Below are 24,003 nucleotides of genomic sequence, written 5' to 3' on the forward strand. Positions count from 1 at the left end.
CCTGTGATTCTTGTTGGCATCCTAGATTTTAACAGTTAATAATAAAGGCAGGAGGGAAGGCAGCATGGTATAACCCAGGGGTGGCCAAACTTGCTCAACGTGAAAGCCACATAGTATAACCATCAGAAGTTTGAGAGCCACAAGACATGAATGTCAGATGTAGGTAGGTAGGTAGGTAGGTAGGTAGGAAGGAAGGAAGGAAGGAAGGAAGGAAGGAAGGAAGGAAGGAAGGAAGGAAGGAAGGAAGGAAGGAAGGAAAATAGATGGGAGGAGGGAGAGGTGGAAAGAATGCAACTTCAGCTTTAAATGCATTCTCCAAGCCACCCGTTGGCTTGACTTGGAGAAGTGATTTAAAGAGACAAATGCCTTCTCCAATCTGGCTGACAGGGCAGTGGGGGCTTCAAGAGCCACACAATATGTGTAAAAGAGCCCCATGTGGCTTGCAAGCCACCATTTGGCCACCCCAGGTACAGTCAGATCGTGGAAGCTAAGCACAGTTGGTACATGGAAAGCAGACCACCAAGGAAGGCTCTGCAGAGGAAGGCAATGGCAAACCCCCTCTGATTCTTTCTTGCCTTGCTGGGGTTGCCATAATTCGGTGCAGACTTGATGACACATAAATAAGTAAAAATGAAGTCGAGGACAACCCATTTTGTTGCCTTTTTATATATAGAGAGAGAGATGACCTTTATTGGCATTAATGTAAGAATACAGTATAGTTTGAAACCAACAGTAACACTATAGAATATAATAAAACCTTAAAAACCAGCAAAAGTTAAATGACATAAACTAGCTGTGGGCTATGCATGAGTAAAAGCCTCTCTGATTTGGATCGCAACCTGTAAAAAGCAAGCAACATGAGTAGTGACAAAGTTGTGTTTCCCGTGGAGTAAAAAGCGGACCTTGGCATTGTCAGAAAGGCCTTGATGGTCGGAGAGCAGTGCATCTAGGTATCTTGCTCATGGGCTGCTATAGAAAGAGCAGTCCAGAAGGACATGAGGGACCGTTTCGATGACTCCTTGGCTGCAAGGGCATCGTCTAAGATTGTGGGGGATTCTGTGGTATCTTCCAAAAAGGATGGCCGATGGTGATGCATTGAATCTAGCCAGCATGAGTGCTCTTCTTTGGTGAGGATCAGTTAAAAAGAGGAAATAGGGAGCTATTTTATATAATTCAGCACACTGCTGAGAGGGCATCAATGTGGCAAAGTGCAAATCTGGTGGCATTTGGAAAAACAATAATAGTCTGTCAAAATCTAAGTACTATGCCAAAATGCACAGCAATGACGCCAGAGAACGTTCTGAATGAAATAAGCTAAGCAGGTGTCCCCTACCTGGGACAGTGCCGGGGGGGGGGGGGGCGGGCCATGTAAGCAACAGTAAGCTTCCAAGGGGTGTGGAGGATGCATGTAATAAATGAAAAGTAGAAGAAGGATCGACTTACTTTGATGCAACATGTTCACTTCTGAGCTCAGCAATTTGAGAATAATTCAGCACACTGGAACAGTAGCAGAAGAGGGCAGTGAAGATGATCATGCAGATCAGACCTGTGAGGAAATGCTGAAGGAACTGGGTATGTTTCGGGTGAAGGGGAAAGCAAGGCATCCCCCAGATACCTCAAGGGCTGCCTCACAGAGGAAGGCAAAACGCATGTTCCCTGCTGTCCCAGAATACGAGACCTTATCTAAAGCCCTCGCAGTTTTATCTAAAAATGTCCAGTTCTGTATGAATTTTGATGATGTGCTGGCTGATATGGGATCTTTAACTCTTCTTTTGTGCATTTGGTCAATAACTGTAGAATAAATTATGTATATCCAGCTATGTCAAGAACGTCAAAGAAGTTTCTTGTATCATTTAGCAATGTTGAGAACTATCACCATAGTTACTGTAGGACACATAAGGTCTGAAGAGATAAGGTGAAATAGAAAAGTTTTAAATAAACAGGTTACTGAATCATAAGAACACCAGAGAAGCCATGTTGGATCAGGCCAGTGGCCCATCCAGTCCAACACTCTGTGTCACACAGTGGCCAAAAAATCCAGGTGCCATCAGGAGGTCCACCAGTGAGACTAGGACACTAGAAGCCCTCCCACTGTTGCCCCTCCCAAGCACCAAGAATACAGAGCATCACTGCCCCAGACAGAGAGTTCCATCAATACCCTGTGACTAATAGCCACTGATGGACCTCTGCTCCAGATGTATAAGAACATAAGATCACTTCAGGCAAGCAGCCTACACCTTTTCCATACTTCTAATACATCCTGCAGTAATAGTTAGCCAAGGGAGGCTCCTTTTGATAGTTGGACAATAAACACACGAAGCTTCCATCTACTAAATCAGTCCACAGGTCTATCAAGGTCATTGTTGTCTACTCTGACTGTTGTCTACTTGAACAGGAGTTTCTCCACACCCTCTTCTGAGCTAGCCAGGAATTAAAACATTGGAATGTGGTGTCTTGACCTACACTCAAACACCATTCCAGCAGGATACCATGCTCAGTGGTGCTGAAAGCCAGAAGGACAGGAGAATCAACATGGACTAGCTCCTTGTCTTGCTGTAGAGCATCTGGCAGGTTCAGTCCCAAACCCAGGCCTGAGTTGAATTAAAATGGTTTCTCAGTCTCATCAAACACTGCCCCCCTCCCCTTGAGAACACTGAATGTAAATGGGACTTTCTGGTGCCAAGGAAGTCTTCTTCAAGTCTTCCTACCTGATCTTTTTGCTTAACTGGAGATGTCAGGGACTGAAGCTTAGACCTTCTGCATGCAAACCAGTGCTTAAATGCCAAGTTAAGGCCCCTTTCAATGTCAGCAGCCTCCTTATTTTTCATCTTGTGGAAGTCTCTGGTTCAAATCCAAGCTCAGCTCATGAGGGGAATGTAGGCAAGATGCCAGTCTTCATTTAATTGGAATATCACCAGTTTTATGGGGGTTCATAATATCAATGTACTTTATGTGGTCCTTTTGAAGGAGTCTGGGATATTACATGAAGTCCTTTAAATACCTGAGTGAAAACACTGTATGCATTTTCAAATGTATTAAAGCAGGAAATGAAAAGAAAGAGACAGAACCATCTTAGACAACTAATGGTTGTTCCTCTCTCTCTCTCTCTCTCTCTCTCTCTCTCCCCATCTATCATCTATCTATCATCTATCTATCCATCCATCTATCTATCCATCTCTAGATAGAGAGACAGATAGGTAAATGGTAGATAGATGATAGAGTTGTTGTTGTTCAGTTTCACAGTCAAGTCCGACTCTTTGTGGCCCCATGGACAAAGTCACGCAAGGCCCTCCTGTCTTCCACCATCCTCTGAAGTCTGCTCAAATTCGTGTTTGTTACATCAGTAACTCTGTCCAGCCATCTCATCTTTTGCCATCCCCTTCTTCTTTTGCCTTCTGTCTTTCCCAGCATCAGGGTCTTTCGTCTCCAGTGAGTGCTCCCTTCTCATTTGAGCTTCAGCTTCAGCATCTGACCTTCCAGGGAACTGTCTGGGTTGATTTCCCTTGGGACTGACTGATTTGATCTTCTTGCAGTCCAAGGGACTCTCAAGATTCTTCTCCAGCACCACATAGATAAAATTAGACTCCAGATAGACAGACAGATAGAGAGACAGGTAGGTAAATGGTAGAAAGACGATAGATAGATGAGAGAGAGAGACGAACAGTAGATAGATGATAGATGATGAGAGAGACAGAGACAGATTTCTCATGGTTTTGGTGGTTTCAGCCACATGGTGGCGTCTAAACAATAATTCTGCTCTCTAATTCCAGATGGATCCAGCCAACGGGACTGGAGTGGAGCAATTCATTTTGCTGGGATTTGAGGTTGGGCAGCAGAAACGGTTCCTGCTTCTGGTCTTTTTCACCATCCTCTATGGGCTCACTCTGGCTGAGAACATCACCATCATCACCCTGGTGCTTCTCGACACCCACCTGGCCCGCCTTCCCATGTACATCCTGCTGAGCAACTTCTCTTGGATAGAGATGTGTTATGTGAGTGCGACGGTCCCCCGGATGCTCTTTGACCTCACGTCGCCTCGAGGGATCATCTCCTTCCGCAACTGCTTCATCCAGTTCTACGTCTTCTTTGCTCTTGGCAGCACTGAGTGCTTCTACCTTTCAGCCATGGCCCTAGACCGGTACTTGGCCATCTGCCACCCACTGCGCTACCCGCAAATCATGTCCCCAAACTCCTGCTATGGTCTGGTGGGTTCTTGTTGGATCATTGGCTTCCTGTGGTATCTCATCCCAGCTGTTTTGATCTCCAGGTTGTCCTTCTGCAGCTCCAACGTCATCGACCACTTTTTGTGTGACGCTGGGCCCATTCTGTCCCTGGCCTGCCCTCCGCTAGGAATTGCCCCCATCATCAGCCAGTTTTGCCTGAACGCTCTCATCATTGGCAATATGTTCTTTGTCGTGCTGTCCTACAGCACCGTGGTTAACACTCTAATGAAGACCTCTAGCCAAGGCGGTCGGATGAAGGCCTTCTCTACCATATCGTTTCACTTGTTGGTGGTGACGCTTTTCTATGGCTCGGTGGCAGGGATGTACTTGATCCCAGGTGGAGAAAACCAATCAGCAATAACTAAGGCTGTAACACTTTTCTACACTGCGGTGACACCTTTTCTTAACCCTATGATTTACTGCCTGAGGAACGATCAGGTGAAAGAAGCACTGGTTAGGCTTCTGAAGAGAAAGACAATGATGTAAATAAAGGGGAAGGACAGGAAAATGAAAGAAAGGGGGGGTGGGGAGAACCTTCTGGAAAATTAGGGCAATTGTGTGTGGTGGGGGGGAGTTGTTTCCTCATGGGTTTTTACAACCTGTACGATATATGTATGTGCCACCAAGTCGCAACCGACTTACGGCAACACCAACAAGTGGATTTGAAACCAAATAATTAAGCAGATGTGGCTTGCTATTGGCCTTCTCTGCCCACCCTTCCTTGGTAGTCTCCCATCCAAGTACTGATCCTCCTTAGCTTCCAGGAGCTAGTGGCTATCCGTGACCTGGACTAGATGCCCCAAATCAAGGTTTGGAACTAAGTCAGGGAACAGCTTGTTGGTTTCTCGGCAACAATATACCAAAACGAGACATTTTCCCACTTATACTGAGAAACAAAAGACAAGTCATGAAAATATAAATAATGTGAAAAATTAGCTAGGCAAGTACCCTGAAACTTAATATTAAGCAATGGTACAATAAAATGGATGCTGTTATACTCTGTGTGTTTATTTGTGCGTGTGTGTATGTGTTCTATGAAATGGACCCAACATGAGATGGATTGACTCAGTAAAGGAAGTCACAACCCACAACTGCAAGACCGAAGCGAGGCTGTTATGTTAGAACGTTTTAGAGGACATTAATTCACAGGGTTGCCATAAATCCAATAGCTGGGAAACAGGGTTAAAACAAATAAAATGAATTTTAAATGTAAAGCTCTGCATTTAGATAGGAAAAATCAAATCCATCATTATAGGATGGGGGAGACTTGTCTTGGCAGTAGAATGTGCGAAACCCTGAACATGAGTCAGCAACGTGACATGGCGGCTAAAAAGGCAAATGTGATTTTGGACTGTATTGACAGTAGTGTCCAGATTATTCGAAGTCAATGTTCCCTCACAGCTACAGAGTCTTGTGAGCAAAAATTCTACTTTATGAGCTACTAACATTAAAGCTGTGAGCTACTGACATTCTAGTTATGAGCTGCTGCATAAATTAGTATGCTCTGGGGACATCCTTCCTGAGCTAAGACAAAAATGTGTGAGCTGGAAGCTAAAAATCTGTGAGCTAGCTCATGCTAACTCAGCTTAGAGGGAACACTGCCTGAAGTGATGGTATTGCTTTACTCCCCTCAGGTCAGTCCTCACCTAGAGTATTGTGTTCAGTTTTAGGCACCACAATTTAAGAAGGATGCAGAACAAGCTGGAATGTGTCCAGAGGAGGGCGATGGAGATAGATGGTGAGGGGTCAGGAGACCATCCTATGAGGAAAGCTTGAAGGAGCTGGGTATGTTTAGCCTGGAGAGAAGACGACTGAAAGGGGATATGATCACCATCTTCAAGTACTTGAAGGGCTGTCATATAGAGGAAGGTGCTGAGTTCTTTTCTGTTGCCCCAGAAAGTTTTCAGCTAAACGTTAGGAAGAACTTATTGAGAGTTAAGAGCAGTTCCTCAGTGGAACAGGCTTCCTCAGAAGGTGGTGGGCTCTCCTTCTTTGGAGGTTTTCCAACAGAGGCTAGATGGCCATCTGACAGCAATGAGGATTCTGTGGAACTTAGACTGATCATGAAAGGGAAGGCAGGAAGCGTGGCATCAGTGCTTAATTCTTGTGGCTCTTACACACCCAGGATGCTGATCACCAGGGATGGAATTCTAGCAGGAGCTCCTTTGCGTATTAGGCCACACCCACCTGATGTAGCCAGTCCTTCCAGAGCTTGCAAAAAAGAGCCTTGTAAGCTCTTGGAGGATTGGCAGGGGTAACTGGGGCGGGAGGGGGGGGGGGACATGTGAATTTCCTGCATTGCAGCAGGTGTTGGACTAGATGACCTTGGAGATCCCCTCCAACTCTATGATTCTAAGTCAGAAGCAACTTGACGGCACCTGGAAGGTGAGAAGCCTGGTAGGTGTGTTGATGTGACCCACTCCAAGTGTCAGTGCAGCGAAGACAAAAAGTGTCCACAAAAAATCCCTCGTGAGGACGGCCACAGCCAAAGAACCAGGAGGCAAGCAGCTGGAATGGTGCCGATGTTTGGGGTTTGTATTGTGTGGGTTCAATGCAATGAAGGCTCGGGAGCTACTCTAGTGTTAAGAAGCAATCTAAAATCAGACTACCATCAAAGCTCACTCAGTAATCACTCTAGGCTTACTGCGACATCCCAAGCTAAGTTACGTTCTTCTACATCCACTGAAGTCAGTGGTTTGGATGGCACTGCTGGCCAGTTCCCTGTCTCTTGGGCTAGTTTGTATACTGCAATGAGTTTTAATGCCTCTTCTATTTGGGAGAATTGACCATGAAATGACTACTATTCATAATTAGTCAGCCACTGAGATTGGCACTAGCTCAAGGACTTGCTCAGGACCACTGCAAAATGGGAAACAGACCCAGTTCTCTTGCTCCAATTGCAATGTCATTAACATATCTGCACAGTCAGAAGGGCATTACAACAGGCCATCGTATATGCCAGGGGTGGCCAACGGTAGCTCGCCAGATGTTTTTTGCCTACAACTCCCATCAGCCCCAGCCAGCATGACTGATGACTGGGGCTGATGGGAGTTGTAGGCAAAAAACATCTGGAGAGCTATCATTGGCCACCCCTTATATATGCACTTCTTAATTTGGGGATAGCCGACACATATAGATAGAATGGTGTTTGAAATTTGGCTGAAAATCAGATCCCTAGATGAATTGGCGAGCATGTCGACTTAGTAGCAATGAAGAGTGTTTTCCAATCTTGATCTGTAAGTGTCTGGGTGAGTGCCATTCTGTGATTCGGTGTTAAATAGCCCCTGTCATGACTGTATAGTAGACATGGCAAATTTCTGTTTTACTATAATTTTAAACTCGCTATTTTATGGGTATATGGCTTAAGAGCATTTTAAACCTAACAAACGATTATTTTTTTTAAAAAATGAATGCCATTAACATATTTAACCACATTTACACTGGGCCCTCCTGCCACCAGGAATCTTGGCAGCAGACAAAGGGGTCTCTCATTCAAGCACTCACCAGACCCCAGGCCTGCTTAGTGTCAACTCTATCGTGACTTCTTCCCAGAAGCAGGGACAGGACCGGAGGGTCCCACCTCTCCAAACCCACCCCTTCCCCATCCTATGATGGTAAGCAGCTGCAGCTTACGTTGTTTCACATCACAATTTTTTTATAGGGAGCCTGCCACCTCAGGACGACACTGTTTCAGGGAATTCCACCAGACTTACACCAGGAAAAGAAGAAAGCCACTTCAGCATCATTAACGTTGTTTTGTCTCTGAACTTCCCCGGCTCGCTTGCTTGGCCTTCCCCCACAGGAGCCAATTAAGAAAATGAGCTGGCTGGTTGCAACACTTGCTGAAGCTGGGCAATTAGGTGGCAGGCTTTGCCAGGCTAAGTCGAGAGAGGTCGCAGGGAGGTGAGCCCAGGGCAGAATTTGTATTTCTTTAGTTGTCCGCTAGCAGGGTGATCCTTGGTTGATTCTTTGTTCAAATTTAACAAGGCTCCTTAAAGCCTTGGGGAGAAGGGGAAGCTTGAAATGGCACAGAAGGGAGAAATGTCTGCTGCAACCATTTCCCCTCAGCTGGAAGAGTACAGATCATAGAATCATACAGTTGGAAGGGACCTCCAGGGTCATCTAGTCCAACCCCCCTGCACAATGCAGGAAACCCACAAACACCTCCCCCTAAATCCACATGATCTTCATTGCTGTCAGACGGCCATCTAGCCTCTGTTTAAAAACCCCCAAGGAAGGAGAACCCACCACCTCCCAAAGAAGCCTGTTCCACTGAGGAATCGCTCTAACGGTCAGGAAGTTCTTCCTAATGTTGAGCCAGAAATTCTTTTGATTTAATTTCAACGCATTGGTTCTGGTTCTACTTTCTGCGGCCACAGAAAACAATTCTACACCCTCCTCTATATGAAAGCCCTTCCAAGTCCTTGAAGATGGTGATCATATCACCGCTCAGCCGTCTCCTCTCCAGGCTAAACATGCCCAGCTCCTTCAACCTTTCCTCATAGGACTTGGTCTCCAGACCCCTCACCATCTTCAGCGCCCTCCTCTGGACCCGTTCCAGCTTGTCTATATCCTTCTTAAATTGTGGTCCAGGTTGGGAAATTTCTGGAGGTTTGGGGATGGAGCCAGGGGAGGACGGGGACCTGAATGGAGTATGATGCCAGAGTCCACCCTCCAAAGCAGCCATTTTCTGATCTCTATAGTCTGGAGATGAGCTCTAACTCTGGGAGGGGGGATCCCCAGGCGCCACCTGGAGGCTGGCATCCCTAGCAGTAGAAGAAGTTAACCTGTTGGAATTTTCTTCTGTGCACGACTGATAAAAAGTTCTGTACAGAAACTGGCAATTCTAGCTATTAGCAAAAGGTAGAGGGAAGGTTAGCTGGTATAGTTGGCGGTGGGGGGGGGACAAATTATTAGGATAATGGAGTGGGAATGAAGAGAAGGAGGGCAGGTCTTGCAAGCAGAAGGCCCTTGTGTATCCTGCGACTGCATGGCCCCTTTGCTCTCAAAGGCATTTCCAGTGTTCCCTCTAAGCTGAGTTGGTATGAGCCAGCTCAGTTTTTTAGCCTCGTCTTAGCTCAGGGAAAATGGTCCCAGAGCAAACTAATTTATGGAGGAGCTCACAATTTTAATGCCAGGAGCTCACAACCTTAATTCCAGTCACTCACAAGGTAGAATTTTTGCTCACAAGACTCCACAACTTAGCGGGAACACTTTCTTCCATTCCCGTGTGGATAACATAGAAGTGCAGCTCATTTTGGCTGGGATGTGCCTTTGATTTTAAAATGTGCCTTTAGTGCTTTCTATGCCCTAACCAGGCTAGCCTGATCTCATCATATCTCAGAAGCTAAGCAGGGTTTGGTCCTGGTCAGTATTTGGGAGACCACTGATGCTCCCTCTTAGCTGTGCAGACCTGTGAGCTAAAATTCTACTTTGTGAGCTACTGGCATTAAAGTGGTGAGCTACTGCATCAATTAGTTTGCTCTTGGGCTATTTTCCCTGAGCTATGACAAAAATGTGTGTGCCAGAGGCTAAAAAACTGTGAGCTAGCTCGCACTAGCTCAGCTTAGAGAGAACACTGGAGACCACCAAGGAATACCAGGATCGTGACCTGGAGGCAAGCAATGGCAAACCACCTTTGCACCTCTCGTCTTGGAAACCCCACCAGGGGTCACCATAAGTCAGCTGTGACTGGACAGCAAAAAAAAGAAGGGAGGCTTTCTAGTCCCCCCCCCTCATCAGCATTCACACAACCAGTGAGAGGGAAACTCAGATTTTGGGTCATGTTACACCTTCTATGAAATTTTGTGGGAACTACATGCCAATATATTTAAATGCTGAACAGAAAACTGGCTGGTATAGTAGAGGGGATATGCTTAACTCTGTCCCAGCTGTTTATTTTTCCTGCTCACAATTGCAGGCAGTTATCTACTTTTTCCTCTTCCATGAGAAGTTACAGTCCCAGTATCTTTTCCCCATATGGCAAAAGTAAAGCTGCAGGGGGCAGGGAGGGGGGGTGAAGCCAAGTTATGACCTCCCAGTCTTGCTGTCAAGAATGCAGCCTCGTGTCACATGTCGTTCAGCCCTGAAGTTCCACATCTCACACTTACAAATGACCTTCAGGAGTCTATGAAATTGAACTCAGATCTTAAAGAGGACACCAGGGGGCAGCAGTGTGTAAAGGATGGGGAAGTGGAAGGGAAGATGTTCCTTGATTTCCAGCCCACTCATTCCTGAAAGTCACACTCATCGCTTAAGCCTCCTGGTGAAATGCCAGCAGGCCTCATAACAGACAGCGAGACTTGTAGGATTGGTGCAAGCAGCTGATGCAGCACACAGAATAAGAAGCAAAGGCCTTCCCAGCAGGGCCCCTTTCTGTCCTTCCAGGGCCCCTTTCTAATTCCTCTAGGACGGGGTGGCCAAACTGTGGCTCTTTCACACGTATTGTGTGGCTCTCAAAGCCCCCACTGCCCCATCGGCCGGCTTGGAGAAGGCATTTCTCTCTTTAAACCACTTCTCCAAGCCAAGCCAGCTGGCTGCTTGGAGAATATATTTAAAGTTGTTTTCTTTCCACCTCTCCCCCTCCATTTGCCTGCCTGCCTGCCAGCCTGCCTTTCGGCTCTCAAACATCTGAGGCTTAGTCTATGTGGCTCTTACGTTAAGCAAGTTTGGCCACCCCTGCTCTAGGATGAGACCAGCTTCAGGACCCTCAGGGACCACTCCATCCTCCAAGGGCCAGAGACAGGCTTTGTCTCAAACACTGAGGCCCCTGGCCAAGCGGCCAGGCTCCACAATAAATACCAGAGACACCTAGAAGGGATTCCTAGTTAAGAAGCACAGGCATTCACACACAACTGTACAAATGAGAAGATGTGCACACTGTTACACACTCATAGACAGGCTTGTTCACAACTCAGTGCACAACTCCCTTCTTTCTTACAGCTGGAAAAGCCCCTCCTTTTTATTTACAGCTGTAACTCCACACACACACTTTGTAATAGAAACTATGGGCATTTTTGTTAACAGATGGTAGGGCCATCAGAGGCCAGCTAATCTTGCCAGGGAGGCGTTGACCACACCCACAGGCTGCTACTGCCCACTGGGAGCTCTTGTCAAAATACAGAAGACAGGCCAAGCCCGCTCATTCCCAAACCTCTAGCCCTGAAGCAAGGATCTCTCTTGCACTCTGCTGGCCCGCTGGTTCTTTGCAGGGGTCACACAACCTCCCTCAGCGGATGATTGCAAATCAGGAGGAAGAGGCGTTTAGAACTTGTGAGGGGCAAAAAGGGAACATTCAGGCTTTCAGGCAGGTCTTTCTCTGTGCTTCTGAGGAGAGTGGAGGAGAACTGTTTTATACCACTCAGCTCACTCTGAAGATTTCTCACTCAGGCCTTCCAAAAGAGGTGCACAGCAATAAAAGTTGGTTAACAGTTATCAGGGCACAAAAGTTTCACAGAATGAACACCAGGGCCAGGGCTTTTTTTGGTAGCAGGGGCTCCTTTGCATATTAGGCCACACACCCCTGATGTAGCCAATCCTCCAAGAGCTTGGAATTCTAGCAGGGGCTCCTTTGCATATTAGGCCACACACCCCTGATGTAGCCAATCCTCCAAGAGCTTTCAGGGCTCTTCTTACAGGGCCTACCGTCAGCTCCAGAAGGACTGGCTACATCAGGGGTGTGCGGCCTAATATGCAAAGGAGTTCCTGCTACAAAAAAAGTCCTAACCAGGGCCATACCCAACAAGGGGGCACAGGGGTGATGCCCCTGTAGAATCTGCAGGAGCCCCACCAAGGCTTTTCTTGTAGCAGCAGCTCCTTTGCATATTAGACCACACAGCCCTGATGTAGCCAATCCTCCTGGAGCTTCCAGGGCTCTTCTTACAGGGCTACTGTAAGCCCCAGGAAGACTGGTTACCTCATGGGGGTGTGGCCTAATAGGGAAAGGAGTTCCTGCTACCAAAAAAAGCCATGCCCCCATCCACTCTTCAGTGAAATTGAAGGCTGGAGAAGACTGGATGAGGTGCTGCAAAATCTTCAATTGTAACCCCTCCTGGGGCTTACAAAATCTATAGGGAGCAGTGCCCCATGTCCCCCATGCTGGCTACAGCCCTGATGTACACCTCAGAGGGCGTGTATCATATGAATATATCACAAACATACCTCTACAGATAAAGCTGCCTCGCCTCTGGTGCTGTTTGTATGTCCTGATTTTTCATTTATCAGTGTGTTTGATGAGCAGTAGCGGGATTAAAAGTTAAGAACCACTGCCCTGGTCTCTCTCCCAGGGCTGCTACACAGACAAAATTCAATGCCATGTCTTAAACCTCTCTCGAGCAACTTCTAAATCCAATACGATGTCCTTCTGACATCTGGGAATCCCGACAAAGGACACCACACCGAGGGCAAAAAACAAATATTTATTGCCTAGGGAGAACAGTCTGAAAAATGTATTAAAAAACCTTACAAAAGCGAACTCAAACTTTTGCCAAATAAATACGGGTTATCTCCTATACATATATACACACACGCATTCACTCACACACGAGGATAACAGACCTTAAGCAATCAGGGTTTTGCAAAAGGCTTCGAGCCCAAGGATTTGAAGGGCCCAAACTCAACTGAACCGGAGTGAGCAACTGGCCTCCAACAGTGAAGACTAAAACAATGTCTTGAAAGTGGGAGAAGTCTGAGGGCAAATGCTAGCTTGGGAATCACTGGATTCCCTTGGAAAGCTGCAGCTATTTCCCCTAATCAAAACCCTCAGGCCTTTTTTGGTAACAGGACCTCCTTTGCATATTAGGCCACACACCCTGATGTAGCCAATCCTCCAAGAACTCACAGGGCTTACTGTAAGCTCCAGGATTGGCTATATCAGGGGTGTGTGGCCTAATATGCAAAGGAGCTCCTGCTACCAAAAAAAACACCTGGAAACCATCACCGTCCACCTTCCCCAGGCAGGGGAAATATGAAAGGCATCTTCTCTTGGCTGCTGCTTTTCCCTTCCAGGAAGTCTGACATGGGAAATCACACAGGGTTTTTGGTTTTTAAATGGTGACTTCATTCAGGACCTGCTGCAGCTGATTTTTAAGGCTCAGCTACGTATTTGGGGATCTGACTGCAGATCCTCAACGTCACACCTAGCATGACTTTGAAAGAACAGACAAGGAGGGGCATCACAGGCCCCCTCTCTCTTTTTTTTTTCCTGACCGATAAAGCCTTGTTTTGTTCAAAATGGTCAATCCAAGCACAGGCAGGACTGGAATGCTTTCGAGGAGCCGAGCAAAGCTATTCTCCAGGCGGAGCACACGCTCAAACGGCATTTCCTTCCCCCATCTCTTCCCTTCAGCTCTACAATGCCCAAACAGGAGACACAACCAGCGCCATTATCCTAAGTCACGGTTCGTCTCGGTCTGCTAAGTGCCACCCTCAATACAGGCCAGAAGGCAAACTCTGCTAGATAGGCAGTGAGGGGAGGCGCACCTTCATTCCTCCCCCCACCCACCCCAGTCATTCACTCTGTGCCTGGTAAGCCACCGTGGCAGCAGCCTGGCTCTGGGATCCCTGCACCTTGCCATTCACCACCAGCAGCAGGGGGGTCTCCACACGGATGCTCGAGAAGGCGAATGTCTGGAAAGGAAAAAGGAGAGAGGGGGAGACTGAATCTTCCACCCAGTCAAATTAGGACCTGCTCCCCTGGGAATCGTAACAGTTACTGCACTGTGAAAGAGGAATGGGACTTCTGCGTTTTTTGACAACTGAAAGAAAGTTGTAAAAGCACTGGTTTGGTGTAGTGGTTAAGTGCATGGACTCTTATATGGGAGAACCGGATTTGATTCCTCATTCCTCCACATGCAACGGCTGGGTGACCTTTGGCAAGCCACAGTTCTGGCAGAACTGTTTCCTCAAGAGCAGTTTCTGTCAGAGCTCTCTCAGCCCCACCTCCCTCACAGGCAGTGTTCCCTCTAAGCAGTTAGTGTGAGCTAGCTCACAGTTTTTTAGCCTCCAGCTCACATGTTTTTGTCTTGGCTCAGGAAGGATGGTCCCGGAGCAAACTAATTATGCTCACTCACAACCTTTTAATGCTTGTAGCTCACAAGACTCCACAGCTTAGAGGGAGCACTGCTCACAGGGTGTCTGTTGCGGGGAGGGAATGAGAAAGAAGATCGTAAGCCGCTCTGAGACTCCAAGTGAAGGGCAGAGTAGAAATCCAAACTCTTCTTCTCTTCTCATTTAAAATGAAGGCTAGAGGCCTGAAAGCTGTTTTTAACCCAGATGAGCTGCCTTATACTAAACCAGACCACTGGTCCATCAAAGATCAGTCTTGTCTATTCTAACCGGCAGTGGCTCCTGCAGAGTCTCAGGCAGACATATTTCACATCAAATACTGCATGGTCCTTTCAAATGGAGATGCCGAGGATTGAAGTTGAACCTGGGACCTTCTGCATGTCAAGCACAGGTTCTTCCACTGAGCCATTCCTGCTTGCAAAATATGTCCCCAGGGAACAATTTTCACTCAGCAACAACTGATCCATGGTTGAGCCACAGCAGCCGTATGGGGGGGGGGGGGGGGCAAACGGCAAGTTTTGCATTGTTTCCCCTGTTTTAAGAGTTGGTTGTTTCCAATACTCAAGGAATTCAGTTCAGCCTGCCCCAACTATGCAACTTCGGGGGTCTGGGATTATATGAGGCCCCTTGCTCATGCTAGGTGCTGGAGCACGGAAAGGCAGGGTGAAGGAGAGGGCAACCCAGGCTCACCTTGCCTTGATGCTGGATGTGATGGTGCCGAAGGTGAGGCTCGGGAATAGCCACCGAGTCCCCAATCAGAACCCCCCAGCTTTGGGCCATGTTGTAAACGGTCACAGCAAAACAGGAGCCCTCAGCGGAGTCCGTCAAGCCAAAAGTGCTGTAAAGAAATAGAAAGGAAAGGACGAAAAAGCATCCAGGTGCATCAGTGAGGGTGAGTGGAGAGACAAGCATTCCCGCATAATACACAATGACAAACTGATGACGCTTGGGTGAGGTTTGTTTTGTTTAAGCTGAATGGAGCTCTTAACTGTTTCTCTTGTGTTGAGTCCCTACTTTGAGGAAAAGCAGAATATAAATATTTTAAACAAATAACAAATAAAAGATTCAAGAAGCTGGTTGTGTCCTATGAAGTTCTAGAACTGATGCCTAAACTGAGCTAAAAATGTCCTGTTATAAAGAAGAAGAATTGCAGATTTATACCCTGCCCTTCTCTCTGAATCAGAGACTCAAAGCGGCTTACAATCTCCTATATCTTCTCCCCCCACAACAGATCCTGTGAGGTGGGTGGGGCTGAGAGAGCTCTCACAGCAGCTGCCCTTTCAAGGACAACTCCTCCGAGAGCTATGGCTGACCCCAGGCCATTCCAGTAGCTACAAATGGAGGAGTGGGGAATCAAACCCGGTTATCCCAGATAAGAGTCTGCACACTTCACCACTACACCAAACTGACTCTAAAACACATCAAAACGCACCATCCACCCCATTTGAATGCCAAGGGTACCTAGAGGGGAGCTCTTGGTAGATTATTCTTGTTGGAACTGCCTTTGCTTGGAGGTCTACTGAAACCTTAGCCTGAACACATTTCGGAATCAAAGTCAACATATTTCTTTTTATTTAAGCAAGCAAACATTAGAAGAGTGAAAAAAGGGGAACTGGGGAGAGCTCCTGCCGGTTGCAGTTCTCAGCTGTGTTTTTTGTCCCTTGCCTGTAGACCTAAAGGCTGGGTAAAGCCAGAGGCACCAACCCTCGGAGGACAGCCAAAGGGCTAGTTGAATAAGAAAAAGAGAATGAAATTAGCAAAGGCAAAAGCTACGCGTACAGGGGGGCCATGGAGAGATTGACACATGTGGGATGGATACTCACAAAGGCACCTTCTCCTCTGTGGTCAGGCTGAAGAGAACTTTTCCCAGCACCACAGTGCCTGGGTTAACCCCAGCCCTCAGGGTGTTCAGGGGCCGCTGCTTCAGCTCCACCTTCTGACCCGAAGGGCCCTGGTAACGTCCATCCCCACAGGGGCCTAGCTGAGAGGGACGCAGGCTTCCCAGCATGCTTTGCAGCCTCTTCCCTTTCACCTTTCCCTGAAAGGGAGAGAGCAGCAGGTTTCGTCAGTGTGGCTGAGGGGACTGCGTTCCTAAACACACAAGGCTGCGGAAGGGCAAGGCATCTGGTCTCGTTGCCACGATACCTTATTTTCAAGGAGGCTGGTGAGCCTCTCCAGGAAATCGACAAGGTGGTTGCTTCCGTTGACGTGGTTCTGGCCAAGCTGGGTCGAGGGCTCCGGCCTGCGCAAAACCCTCCAGAGCCGCCGTGTAGTTTTCTTCATACTTATAGAGCTACCCAAAAAGAACAAAGCACAGAGTGATGGGTTAGAAAAGAGGGGGAAATTCCCAAAGGAATTAGAACTTGTAGCACTGTAAATATGAACATATGAAGCTGCCTTATACTGAATCAGACCCCTGGTCCATCAAAGTCAGTATTGTCTTCTCAGACTGGCAGCGGCTCTCCAGGGTCTCAAGCTGAGGTTTTTCACACCTATTTGCCTGGACCCTTTTTTTGGAGATGCCAGGAATTGAACCTGGAACCTTCTGCTTCCCAAGCAGATGCTCTACCACTGAGCTACCGTTCCTCCCTAAATGAAGCAAGGAAGAGGGGTGGGACATGTAAAGGTGTCAAAACACCAAGGTCCAGGGAAAGGAGGGGGAGGGGGGGGGAAAGAAAGAAAGAAAGAAAGAAAGAAAGAAAGAAAGAAGAAAGAAAGAAAGAAAGAAAGAAAGAAAAGAAAGAAAGAAAGAAAGAAAGAAAGAAAGAAGGAAGGAAGGAAGGAAGGAAGGAAGGAAGGAAGGGAAGGAAGGAAGGAAGGAAGGAAGGAAGGAAGGAAGGAAGGAAGGAAGGAAGGAAGGAAGGAAGGAAGAAAGAAAGAAAGAAAGAAAGAAAGAAAGAAAGAAAGAAAGAAGAAGAAAGAAAGAAAGAAAGAAAGAAAGAAAGAAAGAAAGAAAGAAAGAAAGAAAGAAAGAAAGAAAGAAAGAAAGAAAGAAAGAAAGAAGAAGAAAGAAAGAAAGAAAGAAATCCCTTTTGACCATTAGAAGGTTGCCACCGAACGTTCCAGAGTCCTTTCAGATGGGTTAAACCAGCGTAGCAAAGTGGGTAAAGTGTTGGACTAGGATCTGGGAAACCCAGGATGGAATCCTTTTCCTGCCATGGGAGCTCACTGGGTGGCCTTGGGCCTGTCACACACACTCACAGCCTAGCCTCACCGGGTTGTTGTAATAAAACATAGGAGAGAACAATGAAAGCCGCTTTAGGTTTCCCAGGGGCACCAGGCCCCCTTTCCTTTCAGCTCACCGTGGCTCGATTGAGGTGCAGGTCAGGATTACACGAGGCCGTGGGGTCCACTTTCTCCTACAGAAAGAAGACCAAGAGAAAGGTGTGAGCATTGCTTTCTCTACACCTCCTCCCGCAGGGCTTACAAATCCCACTGCTATCTTGGGAGCCTGGGTGAGTCAAAACCACAATTTTATGCAGAAAAGAGCCCTTCCCACCACCGCCCTTAATCCCTCTGCGAGAGCAGCTCTTTCCACCCAAGTTTCTGACGTCACACAGAGAGGCCCAACCGAGCCCACCGCCCCTTCCTCCCCAGACTGCAGCTTCTTCCAGAGCCCCTTCCAGCACCTACTGCTTGAGCGTAGGCACTCAGTGCCTGCTGAGAGATCTTGGGATTCTGTCCTGAGTTGAAGAACAAAGAGAGGTAGGCGTTGCCCAGGACATCTGTGGAAAGACAGAGAATGGGAATTACTGAGAACACCGCCATCCCCTTCCTTCCCAGAGCCTCTCACCCTCAGGGAGTGGCTAAAAAGAGCACGGCAGACTCACACCAGGAGCGGCCATCACGCACGTCCATCTGCACGGCCAGCTTGGCCTGCCGCACGCTATCCATGACGTTCTGCGCGTGCTCGTCGGCGGAGGTGGTGCGCAGCTGCCGTAGCACCATAGAGAGGTTCTGCAAGGACACCTTGTTTTTGCACTACAGGAAAGGGGGCAGGCGGGAGAAGAGAGAACCAGGTTTGGCGGACGTTAGGACCCTCCGTGACAAGATCTATGCATAGGCCAAAATCTCACCAAAACCACTAGCACAGCCCTGCCCATTTCCCAAAAAGTACTTTTATGGGGAGATGCCCTTCCACTGAAGTGCAATGGTATCTGTCTGATCCCCTACCGATGGAAATAACCTTTCGAAAAATTGAGAAGTACCACCAGATAGTCATTCAAACCAAAAACCCACCACCCTTCCTCTCACACGGAGGAACTATGGGAGACTTACATGGCTCAGGGCTCCAGAGAAGCAGGTATGCGCAGCAGGGACGTCACCCTTTTTCCAGTAAACTTCCCCTAACTGATTCCAGGCCTCGACCAGCTCTGGGTCCAACTTGACCGCTTTGGAGAGCAGCTCTTCAGCTTGGGCGCTGTAATCTGGAGACGCATTCAGAGCTTTCCCTTTCAGCATCAGTGTGTGGGCTTGTCCCTGCTGCAGGCCTGGCCGAGGAAGGAAGGAAAAAAAACTATCTTTGCACTCCAGTTCAATGAACTCCACCCACCAGAGCACAGCAGGGCCCTCCTTAAAGGTGGTAGGAAAAGGAAAGGTCCCCTGTGCAAACACCAGTCGTCTCCGACTCTGGGGTGACGTTGCTTTCACAACGTTTTCATGGCAGACTTTTTATGGGGTGGTTTGCCATTGCCTTCCCCAGTCATCTACACTTTCCCCCCAGCAAGCTGAGTACTCATTTTACCGACCTCAGAAGGCTGAGTCAACCTCAAGCCAGCGACCTGAAAAGCCAGCTTCCACCTGGGATCTAACTCAGGTCATGAGCATCTCTAAAGGTGGTAAGCAGTTGTTAATTCTTACACACAGCACATGCCCCCTACAACACATTCAGGCATTTTCCTCATGTGCGTGCATGTTAAATGGACAGCTGAGGCTATTTAGCAGAGTACCCCAAATGGTAGAAAATCCTCAGAACTGGGAATCTGTAAAAAGTAATGCAGAGGAATCACACACAACATTCCATTATGCACTCCAAAGCTTTAACTGGAATAAGGGATATTTTAAAACTAAGAACAAGAGATAAAAAGATGGCAATGCAGGCCTCAGCTCACACTTTGTTGGTCCACAAGCTATGGCAGATCCTGCTGAAACAACCAGGCAAGTCCACTCTTAACAAACAACAAAGTTCGGTCTTAACAAACAACCAGGCAAGTCTGCTCCATATTCCACACAATATTCCTTGGGAGGGGCAACAGTGGGAGGACTTCTAGTGTCCTGGCCCCACTGATGGACCTCCTGATGGCACCTGGGTTTTTTGGCCACTGTGTGACGCAGAGCGTTGGACTGGGTGGGCCATTGGCCTGACCCAACATGGCTTCTCTTATGCTCTTAATACAAGAAACTGAGAAGAAAACAGTATTTTAAGCATGTGGAGACTTTTGCAAGGGTGAAGACTCTGTGGAGCCCAGCATCAGAGGAGTTGTGGCTCAGTAGGTGTGCATCTGCTTGGCATGCAGAAGGTCCCAGGTTCAATCCCAGCATCTCCAGTTAAAGTATCAGGTGGCAAGCGATGTGAAAGACCTCTGCCTAATACCCTGTGAAGCCACTGCCAATCTGAACGGATGGCACTGAGCTTGATGTGCCAAGGGTATGGTTCAGTATAAGGCAGCTTCGTGTGTTCAGGTGTGAGTCTGCAGGGAATGCCTTTGGTGGGGAGACTGGAATGAGCCTGCTTGGTCAGGCCCTGAAGGGTCCCAGGAGCTGCAACTCCCCAGGCCACCTTTCACATTGTTACTGGTCACTCTGTACATCATCAAACACAACACAACATTTGTCCAACTTGTATTTTTTTTTTAAGTACAACAACATTCAGAAAAGCATGATTTGTGACTCCTTGCAAAAAAAAAAATTAAGCCCTGTCCAAGGGGGTTTTTTTGTAGAAGCTCCTTTGCATAGTAGACTACCCGCCCCCTGATGTAGCCAATACTCCTGGAGCTTACAGTAGGCCCTCTACTAAGAGTCCTGTAAGGTCTTGGAGGATTGGCTACATCAGGGGTGTGTGGCTTAATATATCAAAGGTGTTCCTGCTACAAAAACAGAAACCTGTCCCTGTCCCTGTCCCACAGGAAGTTCAACGTCTGAAAGGGTCCGATATTATCACCATGGTTAACTTTAATGGATAACAAAGAAAGAAACATATTGGACGGTTCAGAGGAAGCCATGAGACATATTTAGGCAAAGTGAGAGAAAAAGAGGCTGGATAGAACACAAAAAAGGAGTTAAAAGTTTTCATGGGAATTACCTTCTATTGTTTCCATCGCCTTCAGAGTCTTCTCCATCTCCTCCCGCACATCCTGCTGCTTTTTCCCAGCATCCTCTACACTGTGGCTCTCAAAGTAATGGTCTCGGAAATGGTACAGCTGGTCAACTAGCTCCTATCAGAAAGTTGCCCAAACAAGACATCTTACCATTAGAGAATTCCAGATGTTAATATCTTGCTCTAACCCTGACCCGGATGGTCCAGACTGGCCCATTCTCATGAGATTTTAGAAGCTAAGGAGGTTCAGCCCTGGTGAACCCTGGATCAGAGACCACCAAGGAAGTGCAGGGTTGCTATGAAGAAGCAGGCAATGGCAAGCCATCTCTAAAGGTCTCTTGCCTTGGAAACCAAACAGGGCAGGTATAAGCTGGCTGCCACTTGGCAGTGGTCTCCACCATCAACATCTTGCCTAGTCTACCCCCTGCATCTTGTGACTGTATCTGCTTCACATTTAACCTTCCACCAGATCAGGGGTGGCCAAACTGCAGCTCAGGAGCCACATGTGGCTCTTTCACACATATTGTGTGGCTCCTGCAGCCTCCACCGCCCCATCAGCCGGCTTGGAGAAGACATTTTATATCACTTCTCCAAACCAAGCCAGTTGGCGACTTGGAGAATGCATTTAAAATTGCGTTTTTTTCCACCTCTCCCTCCATCCTCCCTCCCTTCATCTATTTTCCCTTCCTGCTCTCAAACATATGATGTTTATTTTACGTGGCTCTTACATTAAGCAAGTTTGGCCACCCCTGCACTAGATGTTATGTTTTGCCAACATTTAGGAGTCTCACACCCTCTCCAAATGAAATGATTACTTTTTACATTGCATCTTGCTTTGAACCAGCTTCCACCCCCACCTTTCTGTTGTGTATATATACCAGCCTGTTAGATGTACACTTCACATTCCTGATGAAGTGAGCTCTAATGCACCAAAGCTTATGCCAGAACGAATTTTGCTAGTCTCCAAAGTGCCACCCGATTCCTGTTTTACTTATGAGATAATGTCAACCACATCTTGTCAATACACCTGTTCACTGGCATGAAAAGTTAACATACTCCATTCTTTTGGAAAGAAGATTGTAGCCAGGGGTATAAACTCTAGAGTCAGATCACTATCTAGCTATTTAGAGCAGGGGTGGGGAACCTCTGTCCTGAGGGGCGTATACGGTCCTCAAGGTCACTTGATGTGGCCCTCGGGGATTGCTGGATCGAACTGAGTTATGTGGCAGCCTCCCTGGGGCCTGGCTGGCCGGCCAGAATTGCTGCAGGGCCTGGAAAAGTTACTGTCACAGTTCAGTTTGCACTTGATTATCCCAGATGGTGAGACCTAATATGCTAATATTAGGGGATGTGGTCTAATATGCTATTGAGTTCCTGCTGGGGTTTTTTTCTACAAAAAAGCCTTGGACCTACGCATTTGCCTAGGGGGGCAGGCCAGGTGTGTGTGTGTGTGTGCACCAGATCAGGCTCTCCCCACATGACTTCAAATAGAAAAACAATTATTTGCATTAATTTTGCTGGCCTGAATCATTCTCCTTCGGCAGAGTACTGTTTTTTAAGTTGATAATTTTTTATGGCCCGCGAATGATGCTATAGATATCCATATGGCCCTTGGCAGAAAAAAGGTTCCCCACCCCTGGTATAGTGACTCTCAATGATATTTGAGATAAATCAGACTTAGAAAAATTTTAAAAGGAACTAAGAAGGTACATGATAGTGTAAATAAAACTGTGCCATGCACAGAAAGTAGAAGTAGGTATCTTTTCCCCCTTCCTTTCCATTAACACCATAACTTGGAGTCACTCACTAAAAGTGTACTTCTTCATACAATATATGACTTATGGACTTCACTGTCCATAAGCAATTAACTGACTGCATTTACTGCCATTCTCACCATCAATCTCCAATTCTGACATGTTTATTACCTTTTTGCTGTTTTCCCACACAACTTATACTATCCAGACCAAACTGCTATTCTTTCCGTTTGTTAATTTCACTATTTTGTCATTGGATTCTAACTTTGTAGAATTTGGCAAGCTTAACCCTACTCACAAGCTATATTTAGCACTGCTAACTGCACCCCATTTCATTGTGTGATGAAGTGCGCTTCTAGCACACGCAAGCTTACATTCTCAACAAAACTTTTGGTCTTGAAGGTGCTACTGGACCAACTTTGTTCTATGGCTTCAGACCAACACAGCTGCCCACCTGGATCTATTCATCGTCCCATAGCACAGATGACCTTAAAGCAGGACTAGAAAAATCCATAGAGGACAGGACAATCAGAGGCTATTGACAGGATCTACCCTAATCAGAGATACTGCTAACTAGCTACCAAGCAGGGGGAAGCTATGACCTTCTCTTGGGGCTTCCTGAAAGCAATGACTGGCCACAATATGAAACAAATTGCTGCCCTCCATTTATTTATTTACATCATTTATACTACAACTTTCTTCCCTGTCAAGACCCAAGGCAGCCTATATCTTCACAGCAACCCTCTTAGGTAGGTTAGGCTCAGAGTCAGCAACTGGCTCAAGGTCGCTCATGCGCCATTCCTATAATTCAAGGGGGCTTTTCTTGTCCTCTTAATGAGGCACCCCAATTGATATGGTCAGGGCAGGCTAGTGGTACCCAGTTATAGGGAAAGCCAGGGATAAGAGAAGCTCTGAAATGTGCTAAGTAAAAGGGAGCACCTGAGCATGTGTGCGGTGCTTTTTTGTCGCTATTCAACAGCTTGTCGAACAACTGCACCTGGAATAAGCCACCCCAGGGCTGCATTGTTCAAAAGGCTGGCCTGAACCACAGCAGCCTGCAGACGGCTCCGAATCACACACTGCACAGTGCGGAAGGAGATCTTCACGTACTACCCCGGCTCGAAACCCAGCTTTACTCCTCGTTCTCAGTGAACTGCTTCACAAGGGGCCGCGTTGCCACAACTAGTAGTCAGGCGCGAGGGTATCTTCACCCCGCAAATGCCCCTTCTGTCCCTTTACTACTTCCACACGCCCCTCCTCCATTGCATTGGGAGCCAACAAAGCAAAAAGCACTGAGTAAAGCAGGAAGCTGGCGAAGAAGGCTAAAGGAGCAGCCCACTCCTCCCCCGTGGTTCAACGTCCCTATCTTTGCGCGTGTGAATGCCGAAACAACCAGTCACAGGGCAAAACACAAGCCCAGCTTGCTGCAGTTTCTCGTTGCGGGGTTAATTTCGATGGGGAGAACTTTGGCTCGCCGTACCTGTAGGCTTTGCCGAGCCTGCGGGTTATCTTCTTCTTCCTCGGCCATGATTTTTGCCCACCCTCCTCCTCTTCCTGAGATTTCCTTCCCTGCAACCAGAGACCCGACGCACCTGCGAGGACATCTAAAGGCCAGGAGGACACACTACGCCTCTGTCTCAGGAAG

The 24,003-nt window shown here is 47.4% G+C and overlaps 2 protein-coding genes across 2 annotated transcripts; one reads left to right on the top strand and one right to left on the bottom strand.

Annotated features, from left to right (window-relative positions):
- The first annotated feature begins 3,770 nt into the window (after positions 1 to 3,770).
- LOC132584410 (olfactory receptor 11G2-like) lies at positions 3,771 to 4,709 on the top strand. The gene has a single exon (XM_060256282.1). It carries the CDS (start codon positions 3,771 to 3,773, stop codon positions 4,707 to 4,709), a length of 939 nt encoding a protein of 312 aa, XP_060112265.1.
- Positions 4,710 to 12,621: 7,912 nt separating this feature from the next.
- Positions 12,622 to 23,980, bottom strand: LOC132583863 (tetratricopeptide repeat protein 5-like). Its single transcript, XM_060255581.1, is given in 12 exon segments — positions 12,622 to 13,033; positions 13,148 to 13,850; positions 14,979 to 15,126; positions 16,112 to 16,326; positions 16,434 to 16,481; positions 16,483 to 16,581; positions 17,591 to 17,647; positions 17,922 to 18,013; positions 18,119 to 18,269; positions 18,567 to 18,778; positions 20,590 to 20,722; positions 23,839 to 23,980. Coding segments are annotated over 11 exon segments (1,323 nt in total). The 5' UTR covers positions 23,887 to 23,980; the 3' UTR covers positions 12,622 to 13,033; positions 13,148 to 13,730.
- Positions 23,981 to 24,003: the final 23 nt, after the last annotated feature.

The sequence above is a fragment of the Heteronotia binoei genome, chromosome 15 (assembly GCF_032191835.1).
Source record: "Heteronotia binoei isolate CCM8104 ecotype False Entrance Well chromosome 15, APGP_CSIRO_Hbin_v1, whole genome shotgun sequence".
Lineage (NCBI taxonomy): Eukaryota > Metazoa > Chordata > Lepidosauria > Squamata > Gekkonidae > Heteronotia > Heteronotia binoei.

Bases quoted from the DNA above. Each gene is read 5' to 3' on its own strand.
- LOC132584410 (XM_060256282.1), top strand. From the start codon at position 3,771: ATGGATCCAGCCAACGGGACTGGAGTGGAGCAATTCATTTTGCTGGGA.